General features: G+C 29.5%; 1 protein-coding gene across 1 annotated transcript; it reads left to right on the top strand.

The window, feature by feature from the left end:
• Positions 1 to 402: 402 nt before the first annotated feature.
• Positions 403 to 3,807, top strand: LOC109798031 (putative auxin efflux carrier component 1b). Its single transcript, XM_020358220.3, has 6 exons — positions 403 to 1,810; positions 2,441 to 2,711; positions 2,804 to 2,889; positions 2,973 to 3,130; positions 3,250 to 3,326; positions 3,428 to 3,807. Exons 1-6 carry the CDS (start codon positions 688 to 690, stop codon positions 3,492 to 3,494), a joined length of 1,782 nt encoding a protein of 593 aa, XP_020213809.1. The 5' UTR covers positions 403 to 687; the 3' UTR covers positions 3,495 to 3,807.
• The last annotated feature ends 13,914 nt before the right edge of the window (positions 3,808 to 17,721 follow it).

Here is a 17,721-nt window from a genome sequence, read left to right as displayed (position 1 = left end):
AGATGGGAATTCCTCGTTTTATTTTTCCAACAAGACCACTCACTTCACTTGATGTTATAAAACTTAAAGTTTTCTCATTAAGTAGGCCGATTGAAGCGCTATGTAAATGTAATGCGCGATGTTCCCTTATTATGATCATCCAATTCTTGTAATCATAGCATAAAAAGCTTAAAATCGATTGTGAAAAGAAAATATTGAAATTCCTGTAGGGAAAGTTGAATTTTGAGGAAAAAGAGTGGAACCCATTTGCGAGTTTCACTTTTTGTTGGACAGAGAAAATAAAATGAATCCATGAAAGGACAGAAGAATTTGGTTTTCCCCCCCTTGGTTTAATGTTTTTGCATCTCATGTGGCATAAGACGACAGCATATAAACTGCAAAAGGTTAGAGAATCTCTAGAAGCCCCTCCCTCCCTTCCCTTTATCTGCGATGCCCTCGTCCTTTCCCTCTCATAAAACCCACTTTTCATTCGCCCAAAAAAGAAAATAAAAAAAAGAAAAAACAAAGAGAAGGTTTTTTCAGTCTTTGCATTGCAAGTGAAAAGAGTTATAAAAGGTTGGGAAAATCCCACAGCTTTTACTCCCTTGTCTCCCACGACGACAATGTCATAAACAAAAGGAGCTTCATCACTTCACTTGTGTTCTGTCTTGAGCTTCTTCTTCTTCTTCTTCTTCTTCTGTTCTGAAAATGATAACAGCCTTGGACCTCTACCACGTGCTGACCGCCGTGGTACCACTCTACGTGGCCATGATCCTGGCCTACGGCTCCGTCAAGTGGTGGAAGATCTTCACGCCGGACCAATGCTCCGGCATAAACCGCTTCGTGGCGCTCTTCGCCGTCCCCCTGCTCTCCTTCCACTTCATCGCGGCGAACAACCCCTACGCCATGAACTACAAGTTCATAGCGGCGGATTCGCTGCAGAAAGCCATCGTCCTGGGCGTGCTCTTCCTCTGGTCGAGGACCAGCTCGAGAGGGTCCCTGGAGTGGTCCATCACGCTCTTCTCCCTCTCCACGCTCCCCAACACGCTCGTCATGGGAATCCCCTTGCTCAAGGGCATGTACGGCGACGCCTCGGGGACCCTCATGGTTCAGATAGTGGTGCTCCAGTGCATCATATGGTACACCCTCATGCTCTTTCTGTTCGAGTACCGAGGGGCCAGGCTTCTTATCGTGGAGCAGTTTCCCGACACCGCTGGCTCCATTATTTCCTTCAAGGTCGACTCTGATGTTATCAGTTTGGATGGGAAGGAGCCGCTTCAGACTGAGGCTGAGGTTGGTGACGATGGCAAGTTGCATGTCACCGTTCGAAAGTCCACCAGCTCCAGGTCTGACATTTTCTCTCGCCGCTCCCATGGCCCCAACTCGCTTTCGCTCACGCCACGCCCTTCCAATTTGACCAATGCCGAGATTTACTCGCTCCAGAGTTCCCGGAATCCCACGCCGCGAGGCTCCAGTTTTAACCACACCGATTTTTATTCCATGGTCAATGGAGGGAGGAATGTGAGCCCCAGGCAGAGTAATTATGGGTTTGATGAGGAGAGTGGAGGGAGGGGTAATGGCTACCCTGCTCCTGCCAATGCTGGGATCTTCTCTCCGGTGGCTAAGAAGAAGGGTGACCCTGCTGCTGCTGCTGCTGCTGCTGCTGCTGCTGCTGCTGGTGGTGGTGGTGGTGGTGGTGGTGGCAAGGATCTTCACATGTTTGTGTGGAGTTCAAGTGCTTCTCCGGTGTCCGAAGGTGGAATCCATGTATTCAGAGGTGGGGATTTTGGGAATGACCAGCTTCCTGCTACTGGTGTCCCTCACCACAAAGGTTTGCTTGCTTTTTCACCCCTTTTTGACCTTTTGACCATTCACAACTTGTTTCTATTTTTTGGTTTGTGGACTTGTTGATGTGTTAGGTTAAAAAAAAGGAGAAGAAAATTTAATTTTTTTTTTGTTTTCTACTGAAAGATCTAGCTTTTTGTTTTTTGGTGGGGCTTGATGGTTTTTGGAAACCTATTGGTGAAAAACAAGGAATTATTTATCTGGACCGTGGAAGATATAGTTACTATTAGGTTATGTGGAAATTGTAATTTTTTGTTGGTAGAAAATATATGAATAAAGTCACGTTTGTGATGTGGAATTAAGCATGTTATTTGTTTTCTTTTGACTGTACTGAACAGACCCGTAATCTTGTTCAAATGTGACTTTCCTAGTTTTGTTGCGAGTGTGTTTTTGTCTCTTTTAGGTTGTTGTTGGTGTTAAAGTTGGAGTGGGGTTTGTTGGACTGACTTGGACTTGCTTGTCTTGTCTTTTCTCGATTGCAATAGTTTTGGTTTGTTAATCCTGATGTATCTGATATTTGGTTTTTTCCTGGTCCAATAATAGTGATTGTTTGTTTGGGCGTGTCATTTTCTCGTGTTCTGATTGGGTGCGTGTTATTTTCGACGTTACTGGTCAGATTATGATGAATTTGGTCACGACGAGTTTAGCTTCGGGAACAGAACCGTGGCTAATGGTGTGGACAAGGAAGGGCCAGTACTTTCGAAGATTGGTTCAAGTTCCACGGCTGAGCTTCACCCCAAAGCTCAAGGTGAATCCAAACCCACGTCCATGCCACCCACAAGTGTTATGACAAGACTCATTTTGATCATGGTTTGGCGGAAGCTGATTAGGAACCCTAACACATATTCCAGCCTCTTTGGTCTTGCTTGGTCTTTGATCTCGTTCAAGTATGTAATCATACAATGTTTTCTTATTTAGTTATTAGTTCAAATGGTTTTAGTTATACAACAAGGTGTTAATGTTTTATGGTATGTTGCAGGTGGAATGTTGCTATGCCCGCGATTGTTGCTCAATCAATAGCAATTTTATCTAATGCTGGCCTTGGGATGGCCATGTTTAGCTTGGGTATATTTTTTAATTTGGGTTTGTTGACATGTTTGGGGTTTGGTGTTCATGTATTGAGATTTTGAATTTCTTGGTGGTTGCAGGGTTATTCATGGCATTGCAGCCAAAGATTATTGCATGTGGAAACTCGGTTGCTTCCTTTGCTATGGCAGTTCGTTTCCTTACTGGACCTGCAGTCATGGCTGTTGCTTCAATCGTTGTAGGGCTCAGGGGAGTTCTGTTGCACATTGCTATTGTACAGGTAAAAGGGTTGTCTCAAGCATTTTTTCCTTTAATGTAAATTATTTGCTCTTTAATATTTTATTTTTGTGATTTTATCACATGATAGTTCTTTAATGCATGTGTTGTGTGTTTTTTCAGGCTGCTCTGCCTCAAGGGATTGTCCCTTTTGTGTTTGCTAAGGAATATAATGTTCATCCGGACATACTCAGCACTGGGTTTGAACTCTTGTTCCTCTATTCTTAATTATATGTCATCAACATGAAATGGTTATGTAACGAATGATCATAATGACTTTTGGTTGTTTATTGTGTTGCAGGGTTATATTTGGGATGCTAATCGCTCTTCCAATTACGCTAGTTTACTACATTTTGCTTGGGCTTTGAAGGAATGATGAGGACGTGAAGGGAAAAGAAAAAGAAGGCTAATTGCAGTGGATTACACTAGTCTTTTGTTATATTATAGGTTAATTTTTTTGCTATCCTCTAACAATGTAGAATTTGGGAAGTTAGCGAGAGGGGGGGAGTGACATTGTAATATCTAAATTCTAAACACAATGGTGAGAGCTGGAAGAGAAAGATGAAATATTTTAGGGCTATAGCTACTAGGAAACTTTTGTTTTAGCCTTTTTACTGTGAACCCCACTCTTTTATATTTTGCTTCGTTAAATGAAAAAAGAGAAAGTGAAGCTTGTTTGTAGTTGTGGGCACCTTTCTTTTCACAAGTACTACTACTACTACTTTTCTAGGCCAAAAGGAGATCGAGAATCTCAATCTCTATCCTATGCAAGTATAAGAATAAGAATATATGAAGCAACCAGTGGTTTTTGTAGGGCAAAAAAAGTAGGAAACCAAACAGGAGCTTTTGCTGGCTTGTCTCTTTGGTGCTGTTTTTTTAGCATTTACTACATCTTTTGATTTTGAATGCCACAAGTTGTCTTGCACATGATTTATGGAGTATCGTTGGAAATTGAAGCTAGGTCTTAGGTGTATGGCTAAGGTTGCTACTAGTGGTCCTGCTGTTGGCAACAACTACTGAGGCTAGCTTGAGTGCTACTGCTACGGCTAAAGTTTGGTTCGCACTTTGCATAGCACATCACATGTTCCTGCACCCTCATTGGGTCTTCTTTACTTGGAAAAATGGATGCCTTAAATCAATTGTTGGACTGCTGCATGTAGCGGGAACACTTATTGCACTCTGCTTTAGTGATCCTTCATAAATACCCTTCATTGCTCCTCTAGTTCAATCATACCTGATGCATTTTGGTTTTCAAAGACTTGTTACATTTCATGTTACCTCTTTCTAAAGTTCAAATCTAGAAATCAATTATTACGGTGGATGATATGAAAAAAAATGATAAATGTTACTTAAATTTTAGAAAGGACATTACTATAATAAAACCGGAGGGAATACAAAAAGATGGGTTGTTTTTTTTCCTTTTTGGAGACGCTATGGAATTATTTCGAGGTTAAAGCTGTATCCAATGATTAATGTGATACAGGCATTTCCTCTCTTTACGGCTTTTACTGTTTTTAGTGCCTTTTTAAGTTTTTTTTACTACAAATAGATAAATCACGGTACAAAAATATTAAGAGCTACATTAAATTGTACATTATTTGCAACGGTTGATTTAATGTTTATTAATAATGTTTTTTTTTTACTTTTTTTTTATTGTTTAGATAAGAATACTAATACACATTTGTTAGTAACCATAATTTTAACTTTCGTGTTGTAATTTTTTATACAATTAAAATTTATAATAAATGAATCATTTAGATTTACATTAAATGATTTAATATATAACTTTTTGAACAGTTAACAATAACCTATAAAAGTTATTGAAATTTATTTCAGAAATAGAAATAAAAGAGAGTTGGTTAAAATTGATAGGCAATTAAGAAAGTTAAATATGCATATAAAGATAAAATAATGATAGTTTAAATTGATTGAGAAGTTTTTTTTAATTGCTTGCAAGGATACGTCATGAAAAGACAGTTTAAATAAGAGAGGATAAAAAAACTAACTAATTTATGAGGAGTAGTGGAAGATTGAAGTAGAATCCACAAGGTTTTAGACACTTAGTATTGTTATCTAAATTTTTATGGATAAAAAATAATAAGAAAAGATAAAAAAATATTGAGAATGTGTGAAAGGGAAAAAAATTGACATTTTAATTTATAATATAAAAATAAAAATTTATGATTTTAAATTTTATAAAGTCTACTACTAGTAATAATAATAATAATACTTATTATTATTATTATTATTATTTACCGGTTGATTTTGTATTTTTATTTGAGAATAATTGTTGTATTCGTTAGATTTATAGTTTGTGATGTCTTTCTTTTTTATTCTTTATTTTTCAATCTAAGTCACAATTATCTTCCATAGAATTAAAAATTTATATAATATTTAAATTTGAAATCTCATAGTTATGTTGCTTAAATTAACTAGTCAAAAGTATTGAAACGACTAGTGTTTGATAAGTCACTTTAGTAGCTTATTAACTAGAAATTAATTAAGTATGGATGAACATAAGCTAGAGTTTGGGTATTGAGAATCCTAATTCTAATTCCAAATACTAAAATTATTCTTTTTCACAAGTATGATTTTACATATTTAATGAATACTTAGATTAAATTATTTTCATTAATGCATAACTTTTAAGTACAAACAAAACCCTTGATTTTATGATGTAAACATCGGGATATATTAAATATTTCACATTACAACACTTTTATAATCATTTATCCTTATCCCTTAAATTATTATCAGCTTAAATTTGTTTAGGGCTTAGATATAGGTCGTGTGCCCTTGAACCATATACTAACCACAAAATCAAGTTTCAAGGGAACCAGTTTCTTGCTTAATGTTTGAAGAGAAGGTATAATATAACATTGTTCTCGGTTCATGAACATAGAATTAAGGGTCTCTGAACTCCATTTTTCATTACTCGTATAAAGCCCCAATGGTGAATTGGTGATCCACCAAGTGAGGAGCCCGTTGTTTAAAAAATTGATCTTCAACATTTTTTAAAATAATTGTTAATAGTTAAAAATATAATTTATAGATTAAAACACATTCAAAGTCCAATTTAAAAACTAAAATACTATTTTTTTTTTTACAAAAAAAAAGATCAGTATCTTATTTATGTATACGAACATTTATAATTGAATTAATATAATTTAAGATAAATAACTATTTTCACTCAGTTTTTATATAATTATTCAATTTAGTCCTTTATTATAAAAGTGTTTAATTTGGTCTTATTGTATATGTGAATAAACATATAAAATAATCAACGTGTTTCTCTCCATTAGACAAAAGAATAACAGTATGTTGTTTTTCAAAATTAAGGGATGAAGTTGAATATTTTGATAATAAAGGAATCAAATTGAATCAATTAAATAAAAAAGGAACTCAAGACTAATTTAATTTAAACTATATTGTTTCGGTTATAGATGTATTATAGATGTTTAAGATAAGATACTTTATTTTTTTTAAAAAAATAGTATTTTAGTTTGTAATTTCTGAGTGCCAAGTATTCCTTACATTTAGTTTAATCTTATTTTTCGCAGTAGCTATTTTTAATCTTTTTGTAGGCTTCTGTTCGTGCATTTCTTGCCTAGAAAAATAAATATTTCATTTATCACTTCTACTCTTCAAAAAATATTTTGTTTGGCTTGGCAGCCTTAGTTTAATGGTGATGACAGTTCAAATTCTTATTCCACCGACTTGAGACTTTCTTCCTTATATTTTTTATCCATGCACATCCACACTTTCAAATTTGAATAGTCACTTGCACATAATTATTATTCCATGATGTTGTTGTCCATAAACATAACCCCATTAAAGTGATGAGAGGTAAAATATCGATACCACATCGTGATAGAAAAAGTAAGATTAAAATATCAAGAAAATAGTTGTATTTGATAGATGTCTTAAATATATTAGATCAAAAGATTAAATTAATTAGTTGAATCGTAACTTTTTTATTTCACTTATCCCATTCAAACTTGTTTTATTTTGAATTATTAAGAACCATAAAATTGTCTTATGTTATGTTTTGTATCACTTGCGTTAAGATTTCTAGTTAAAATAGTTTATTAATATTTTTCAAAATTTCAAAATTCTATGTTATAAGTGAAAAACATATATCAATTTTTTGATTATTAATCTCAATCTGAAAATTAGATTAATAGTATTTAATAAAAATACCATTTTAATCACATTTTTTCATTTATAAAATTTAAATGAATATAAGATTTTTATTAAGAAACAACTTTACTATCTAATTTATATATAGAGTGCAAATTGAATTGCAATTTGATTTTCCTATTTTTTTTTAACAACATATAGTTTGACTAAGGTTTAATGATTGTTAAATTATAATTGAATATGTTAAATTAATTATAATATATATTAAAAATCTTATAGTGTGTTTGAATGAAAAAAAAATCATATCAAAGTGGTTCATAATTTGTAAGTTATGATGTACAATTTTTTAAAATACCTAATTAAGCACATGCAGTGTTTTTCTCTTATCACAATTATCAGTTCAACTTATTAGATCAAAAATTAATCTTGCTAACAGATTTTTCACTAAATAGATGATCTCTATACTTGTAAATACACGTTGTCTAATCACTATGGTTCATTGACATGCAATTATCTATTTATATTCCATTTAATTAAAAAAAACATGTTAAAAAGTCTTTAAATTTGTGATCAACTTGGTTCTGCATAATATCAGTGGCTTTTAATATTGATTTCATGAAACTAGATGAAAAAAATTATTTATGGTTTTGTGGTACTGTCTCATCTTTGTTCTTGAGTAATAATAATACCTACATCTCACGAAAGGCACTTTCATGATGTAGAATCATTTCAGTCATTCTGAAAGGCCGCATTTTCTGTTAAAGCAAAGCTGAATTCAGGAAACAAGAAGGACGATAACACCTAAATGTGAATGAGAAACAGCAAACAGCAATATTCAATTGAGCAATTCGACTCCACGCCCGCAAATTTAGTCAATGATAGCTGAAAGTGATTTAAACTAAAAAGTGCTTTTATGTGTGTATGACACCAATCTCAATCAAAGCAGGTATTGTCTGTCGTGCAGGTATATAAAAAGGACCATAAACTTTTTTGCCCTCTCTTTTGATTAGCTCAAGTGAGAAAAGCTCAATAAACTATTATAAGATGGTGAATATAATGATGAAACCAGTTTCATTTCCCACATATTTTAGTCATGTTTCAAAGAATGTGCAGCACATGCGTGTGCCACTTAAATCAGTACTCTCTGCCTAGGCACTGCTACTTTATTTGCCTTTCTTCTGTTCATAATGTTTTGTTTGTAATGAAATTACTTTGTTGAATAATAGGTGGAACTCATTGATTGGCATGGTTGGATGAAGCACAACCAGCCAATGCTCTTCTAGTGGTTAGAAAATGTTTAGATGGAGCTGTAAAGTCAAAGGAAAAACTTTAGTATAATGTAAAGACCATGAAGAAACAGATAAGGAAAAAGGTACCCAAGAGAAACCTTCATCATATATGTAAACCTTCTTAATTCATAATTTTGTTATTTTCTTATCTTTTTATTCATTTATAATTTTTTTTATATAACTCATGATGTAGAAACAATCTATTAATTATCGAGAAATTTTGTGTTAGATCTCTACTGTGTATAAAAATTCTTAAAATTAACAACCTTTATATTATTATGTGTGAAATTAGTTTCTATTATAAAAAATTAAAAATATCATACACAATTTATATGCAGGTACAATTTTCAAGGAAGAAAAGAAGGGAAAATATAAAATAAATGATGTATTGAGAGAAGTATAAAAAGATGAGTTAGAAAGACAATATAAGATGAGTGTGAAAAATTAATATAACTTATAAATTAATTTATACAGTATATACCGGTGGAAAGAAGGTGCATGTTATGGTTGAATATAATTAAGAATGAAAGTAAACGATAATGAGGCAGGCACTAGTGTGAATGTTGGCATCAAGTGTAAATAATTGGTTCATAGCTCGAGTGGAGTAGATCTCAATGTTGACAAAATAGAGATGGATTATGATTTATGAACAATAATGAAATGCATTGATGATTGGTCAGAACCGAAAAATTTTAGGTTCTTGTAAATTTAATTTTTGATGGTAGGAACAACTGATAAAGGAACAGAATTAGGGCACTGTGTGAAATTATTTGTCTACAACAAGTGGAAAAAGTTTAAAAGCACAGAGGCACCGGCGAATCTCGGAGATTTGACCCACGAATGTAAGTCTATTGGTATTCAATATTCTGTGCCCGGAAATTAATTACACTAGGGCGGCTAGTATTCGAACCCATTTCAATTTTGATTCAACATATCTGATTTGATTAAATACGGGTACGAATAGAAGTAAAATTTGATATATTAAATTAGATATGAATACATTCTCATCTTCGATTTAATACTTACTCTTAATTTAATTGTGTTAAAGAATTTTAATATTTAATTATGTATAATTATTTATTATAATGTAAAACATTTATAGTTGTTTAATTATTAAGAAATCTCTTGATTAAAATATAAAATAGAAAAATAACTTAATTATAATTATAATATCATGAAAAATAATTTAAAAATGTTGTGTATTTTTTTTTGCATTTTTTTTATGGGTATGAGTATGGGTATACTCCATACCCAACGTGAATGAGATGAGATAAAAATTATATATCCGATAGATACATGTACGAGAACGAGAATGTGTTTGTATCATAGGGACGAAGACGAGTATCATGAAACCCGTATCCGACCCGTCCCGTTGTCATCCCTTACACCAAGTCTCATTTTCAATTAGATCAACTTAAACAAAAAAAAAATCAAAACTTTAATTTACTTCTTTTCATTGATTAAAATAACTTGTTTATATAACATCTATTGTAAAATATTTCTTAATTTTGGTTCTTATTTTCAAAATTCATGAATAGTTATTGTAGAGCGCATAATGGACATGTCGTAGCCTGATAGGGTTTGAATTCAGGGGTTAGATTGCATCAAGACTAGTGCGTATGAAGAAAAGATCTGTATTTTAACATCATTTTGTATTTCAGGACATAATTCCCTTGTGGAATTATCAAATTAGATGATATTTTGTTTTTTAAAAAGCTACACATATGAGAATAAAATTAGCTAATCTTACTTCTTATAAAAATATTAAACTAAAATTTAACGAAATATGTTTTGAAAAAAATTTCCACAACAAATATGAATAATAGCATGACTGTTCTTCTAGTGAGTTGAATTCCCCTTACTTAACTTATGGACACAAATGGAATGTTTGGTTGGGAGAAAAAGAATAAAGAAAGAACTATGTCATGCAACTCCTTCACCCCGTTGTAACTAAAATAACGGTTTTAAAATTTGAGTGAAGAAAAGAGAATATAGGTTAAAGTTGTAAATGTGCAATATAAACTTGTAAGCTAATAATAATGTTGTTTTACTGTATTTGAAGGTGTTTCCAGAATATGAGGCAGGAAGACAGGGTAGAGTCCATGGATTAGAAGCCCACTAGCGAATTTGGACCTAAAAGGCATTACAACCATCCATTGTCAGTGGAGTCTCACTTTCCATCAAAAACAAACAAAAAAAACGTGGACACTCTCCAAAAATATCCTCTTTGCTTTTAAGTTTTTATATTTTGTGCACGCAGTTCCAAAAAAAAAAACCCTAATTGAGAGAAAATACATTATCTATTACACTTTTTGCTCCTCCCTTCCTTGCACCAAACATAGTTTTATGGTGTGTTTAGATGAGAAATTTATATAGGATAATTCATTTATTTGAAGAATTTCTAATTTCTTGAAGTGAAATGCTTTGTTTGAATGAAGAATTTACAAAGAATTTGAAATCCAAGTATTTGTGAAATTCTTTAAAATAGTAGAATTTCAAATTCTTCCAAAAGTGGGAGAATTTCAAATTCCTCATATTTGTTTTTCTTATTTCACCTATATATTTTATCTTATCTCTTCATTCTTTTAATTATTGGATATTCAAAAATATTTTTAAAATTATTAAATATTATCTTATATTAAATTTTAAAATTTTAAATATTATCTAATATTAATTTTTAAAATTATTAAATATTTTAAAATGAATTAATATTTACTTTTATAAAATTTAATTTAAAAATCTCAACATATAAATATATTTTTAAAATCAATTTTACTATGATGGAATCAAATTATCATATTTGACCTAACAATTTAAAATTTAAAAAATTTGAATTGACTCATCCAAACAAAATATTTTAAGAATGATAGAAATTGAAATTAAAGTAATTCAAATACCAAGAATTTAAAATTTCTTGAATTTATAAAATTCCTCATCCAAACACACTATTAAGGTGTATACTATTACTTCACATGCATCAATGATGAATACACAATTATTTGGTTTGAATTAAAAGTTCTTCTGAATTACTCTTGTCTTTCCCTCCTCAACCTAACCCACATAGTCACATATCATGGCTCATGAGTGGATTCAACATTCGAGCAAATTCATGACGATTAACTCTACCAAAAAAAATTATGCTTTGAAAATACCCTATAATATTATTATAAGATATGTCCATTTTAATAATAATACATTTGAAAGTACTTTTAACTAATATCATCTAAACAAGCAACGACGAGCTTCTAAGGGCCCCCAAACTTTTTTTAATTTACTAAATTTTGATAAAAATAATTTTAAAATAAAACTGTAAAGTCATACTAAATTAACTTTTAATTAAACCTTAAGTTTACAAAGTTAAGTTTAACTAAACATTACTTATAATTCAAATGAACAAAAATGTTATTATCAATGGAGATATGGGCACAAATCTTTATCTCATAGCTAATTAACCAATGTGAAGTAGTTTTCAAAACTAATTACAAAGTAAGATTAGTTTTAAACAAATTCTCATTTTAAAATAGTAATTACATGGAGTGTTGCTGGTAAAAATAATTCAAAATGAGAATTCGTTTAAAAACAATCTCACTTTCATAATTTGTTTTCGAAAACTGCCTCACATTGTTGCTCAAATACTGAAATAGCTCGCCACTCGCATGTTAAGTGTGGCCTTGTTGCATATGGCAATGGCATGCATAATATTTGAAATATAATAGTCATAGTAGAAGAATGGTTCTAAAAGACAAACTTCTGATTATGGCCACCCTAAGCATGGAACGGATGGAGTTTGATTTTAATTTATGGAAAAGCAAATGGAATATATTTTATAACTAATTATTTTTAATTGATCAGCTCAAAACAAATCACTTTGTATTTTTCAAAAGCAATTTTATTTTAGTCAAATAATTTTAAAATGGTTTTAAAAATATTGATTTTATAGAAAATAAAAAATTGTTCTGATTAACAAACAATTTTAAATCAAATTATCAAAGTCGAATTTAAAATTAATTTTTTAACCAAATCAGATTTGAATCCATTTTTTTTAAAACTCCAGTTATAAAACCCATTCTAAATATATATTGAAATTCAATTTTAAGTTGAGACCAATTTTAATAATAGTTTTTAACTAAAACTCTTATTTTTTTAAAGACCACACATTTTTTTATATAGGAAACAATGGTTCTGTTTCATATTTTGCACTCAATTAAAATCACGATTAAGGAAAACTTAAATTGATTTTTTAATTATCAAAATGACAATAACGATAATAAAATTTAAATTTAAAATTATATATGTTATTTTAATTTTTATCACTAAATTGATCTTAGTGCTTGAATAAAACTGATTCTAAAATTATTTTTTATCCAAACTTTAAATTATTTCTTAAGGTAAATGAAATGCATTAAACTGGAGTGTTAAACATTAAGTACAACAGGGATCCAATTCACCTGAATTTTTTACTAAAAAAAAAAGTGCAACAATATTAAGCTAATGGCGTTCAACGTCGTCGGAGGAGCTAAGGTTACGGAGTTGTGCATATGTATGAAAAATTGTTCCTGCGCTGTCTCAAGATATTTTGAAATTGTGATGTTTTTTTTTTATGTCATTGGCTTTCTTTGATGGAAATGTTCCATAGAGGTCAAATCACTATAGAAGAGATGGAAATATACTTAATTTATAATATTAGTATTATATTATTTTCAATGCAATTTTTTAAACATATACTTCACATATTATTAGCTCTCTCTCTATGAAAAAATATAATCAAAATATTTTAACTTATTATTTACGAGGATGCGATGATTTTCATGTTATTAGCTCTCTTTCGAGTGGTTATAATCTCTTCACTATCAATTTTCTTTTTTAAAGATAGGAAAGATTAGAAAGATAGTCGCAATGAAGATTGAACCTAAGTCATCATACTTCTAACTACCTCAATCCTTCCCCACCCCTAGTGGTTGACCTTCACTATCAGTTTGATGTATTAAAAAAATATTTACGAAAATATTTAGGAAAAAAAATTTATAAAAATATTTTATAAGTTTCATTATGTATTTAATAAGTCTCTTAGTTAAATTAATAATCGACTCCTATACAAAAATATCAATTATTATTATATATAATAATTTTTAATTTTTTTATCTAATTCAATTTTTTTTATTATAATTATTTATAATTAAATTTTAATATTTTAAAATTAAATTATCAATAAATAAAAATAATTTTTTATTATAATTATATTTTTATCATAAGTCTAAAATATAATTTATATATAATAAATTTTTAATTTATATTGCATAAACTAAAATATTAATAAAACAAAAATGTTAAGAAGAATGTTACCCCTCTGCACAATGTATTTTGAATCTTCGTCCCACCATGTACCAGTAGGACATTTTAATATATATATATATATATATATATATATATATATATATATATATATATATATAAAATACATTATTTATTAAATAGATTTTATTCAAATATAATTTTAAATATTTAACTATTATAATAATTTAAATAATAAGTCATATAATTTGAATTTATTAATTAATTATGTTATAATTAAATATTTAACTGTTATAATAACTAATCTGTATTTATAAGAAGAAGAAGAAAGGAGAGAATAAAATCTAAGTTTAATGTGTAGGTGTGCAATTTTGATATTTTAATGGGTTCAGAGAGGATAAAGTAAGGGTATTACATCCTTAAAAAACTGCACCCTGTCCTTGCCTTTGCAAATTAGAGAAAACCTAAACCAGAGTCCAAAATTAATCAAATTATCAAAGTGAATTTTATCCGTCAAAGTTGGATAAGAATTAGATGAGTGCTTACAAGTTTGGATTTAAACATCCGAGTTTTTTACTTTATTACTTTTATTTTTTGAGCCAGTTGCAGTACTATATATATTTACATGCATCCTAAAGTATATTCATTATTTAGAGACAAATAAATAAATAAATAATTGCTTAAATGCTAGTACTTTTTTTTTGTAACATTGAATTTATGCAACACACAATTTTGAACAATAAAAGAAACTATTATTATATAAAGAGAAAGAAAAGCATATTAAGTAAGAGTGTGGATAGCAAGACTTGAAAAATTTATAAATTTATTTGACAAGTTTAAAAGTTCATTTGATTAAATTATTTTTTTAAAATACGAGTTTATTTTAGATATTTATAATTTTTTATTAGTTAATTGAAGTAATTTATAATTTATAAAAAACTCTTAGCTTAATTTAAAATAATTGATTTATATCTTAATCTCTTTTCTTACTTATTGAATAAATGAATATGATATTTAATATTAATCAACTAATTTTATTAAACACTTATAATTTAGTAAGTTTATAAGTTGGTTTTATTAAACACATTTTAAGAATATTTTTTCTTCTTTTTCCTAATTTTATTTGAACTAGCTAGGGTTGACTATGAGTATGGAGGACGATATAAATCTCCTTATTAAATTTTAACACAATTATATTGAGTGATAACATGAGAACATATAAAGAATGATTTTTAACAACTTATACATAAATGATTGATATTAAATTTAAGTAAAATTAGTCTTGATTGTTAACCTATAATTGTATGACCATATCTTTACCTTTCACTTTATTAGGATTTGGGGATTAAGGTTACGTATAAGTTCTCGATCGTGACTCTCAATATCTTTTAATTTTTAATAAATAAATATTATGCGTCACTCTTAATTTATTATACTAAACATGAGATAAAATTTTACTTATTTAATATATACGAATAGAGTTAAATAAATAAATTTAAGCACAATTTTATTATTATAAAATTTCCCCCTTTTTTTTACACTAGTTATTATAAAATGTAACAGGACAATAGGAGAATATAAATTTTCATGTATGCAAACAAAATATAAATGATTTGAGTCCATAAAGTAGGTCTCAAAGACACGTGTGAACCAAAGAAGCGGGAGGGACGCCAGTCAGAGAAGTAAATTGATTAGCATATCAATATAAGGAAGGACAGATTTTTATCATTTATGTACAAGACATGACAACTAATATTAAAATCATAGCTTAAAAACTTATTTTAGTTTTTTATAATAATTATTTATTTTAATTTAATTTAATTTTTATTTTTAGTCTTAATTGAGTCCTTAATAAATTAATTAGTTGCAATATCATATTTTTATCCAAATTATTTAAAAGGAGTTAATTGTTGATCACGTGGATGTCACGTAGAAACGTAGGTGGATGTCACATGAATGTCGAATTTCTTGAATACACCTGGAACCAGAACGGGCCGTTCTGAGTTCACTCTTAGTGTGTTAATTTTTCATTTGAAACGGACCGTTCCAGATGCAAAATTAACACACCACGAGTACATCAGAATAGTCCGTTCTGAAACTAGAACGGACGTTCTGGTTTCAGAACGAGACGTTCTGAATTCAGAACGGTCCATCCAGAACGCCAACTTGTTAAGTGGGACAATAAAATATTCTATATTATTTTTATTAAAAAATATAATAATTTTGAAAAATATTTTTTTTACGGTAAAAATTTTAAAATTACTTATTTTTATAAAATACAATTGTCTTATAAATAAAGTGATAACTTTTCCTTTTTCTCTTTCTGTCTGAAGAAATATTTTAGTGTCACTTTATAATTTTTTGCAACTTATTTAAAATTAGAGGAATAAAATGATAAAAAATTAATAGGATAAACATAATAAAATTATTAATTTATTTTCTTTTAGTGTCCTCTAAATTTTTACACTCATTTAAAACAAAAATATTTTATATGTTATTTTGAATTAATTTAATGAAGTATCATATAATTTTTAATTTTTTAAAAAATTTTATAAATTTAATCTATACATGAAAAACTTTTTAATTTAACAATTAAATTTTTAAAAATTTGATATAGAACATTAATTATTAAGTAGAATAAATCTATCAAGACTTATTCTTGAAGTAAGTAAATTTTTTCTTCATTAACAATGAAGATAATTTTTTACCACAAAATAAAAAAACAATTAAACAATAAAATAAAATATAAAAAATATTAATGTATTTATTATATTAGATATAACAAGATAATTAATAATATATATTTTATAAAATTATTAATATTTTATATATAAAAAAAAGAATGAAATTTTTTTTAGTGGGGGCAAGTGCTCCCACTATGATTAACTTAGATTTGTCCCTGCATGTGGTTGTGGTGAAATGTTAGTCCTATGTATCCTCTTCTTTTACTTCAGGTTGGTAGTAAGTGGTTCATTCCAGTTTGACTAACAATGAAATAAAATCTGCTACCATTGTCTTTAGTGATATACTACATTGTCCTTAATGATACACTGTATAGCCCAATTGTTTAGTAATTGAAATTATCAATTTTCATTGACAATATTACTAAATCCAGTGTTTGAAATGCTTTGTACCTTGGATCTTTTTCCTTCCACGATTCACAACTGTGAACTATAATCATTGACCGTTTGTGTTTGGTATTCTGGAACCAGAACGGCCTGTTCTGAAACCAAAACGACCCGTTCTAGTTGCACTCTTAGTGTGTTAATTTTGCACCTGGAATGGGCCGTTCCGGATGCAAAATTAACACACCAAGAGTGCACCTAGAACGGTCTGTTCTGGTTTCAAAACGGGCCGTTCTGATTCCAGGTGTTTTCAAGAAAATTGGCATCCACGTGGCATCCACCTATGCATCTACGTGGCATCCACGTGACTAACAATTAACTCCGTTTAAATAATTTGAACGAAAATCTGACATTGCAACCAATTAATTTATTAGGGACCAAATTGAAATAATAAATAAAAATAAAATTAAATTGAAATAAACAATTATTATAAAAGACTAAAATATATTTTTAGCCTAAAAATCTACTTTAATGTTTTTGTGGGTGGGCAGGCATATATTTGTAGCAGAAATTAAGGAAAGAGTTGTGGTGTGAAATTGATTTATGTGATTTAGTTATTATCTATATTGTGTTGAGTGATTTCAAACATAATAAAGCAAAAATATTGTGAAGATATTAAGATTTATTGAAATAGTTGGAAGTAAAAAAATGGGCACCGAAAGGCAATAGGAAGAGTATGAGGCTATGAGGGGATTTGAATGGGAATGGTTTGGGGTGAGTCAAAAGGTGCAATGATAAGCATGAGTTGA

Source organism: Cajanus cajan, chromosome 6 (assembly GCF_000230855.2).
Source record: "Cajanus cajan strain Asha chromosome 6, NIPB_CcT2T_4, whole genome shotgun sequence".
Lineage (NCBI taxonomy): Eukaryota > Viridiplantae > Streptophyta > Magnoliopsida > Fabales > Fabaceae > Cajanus > Cajanus cajan.
The sequence above is the reverse complement of the archived record's forward strand: the minus strand, read 5'-3'. Positions and strand labels throughout refer to the sequence as shown.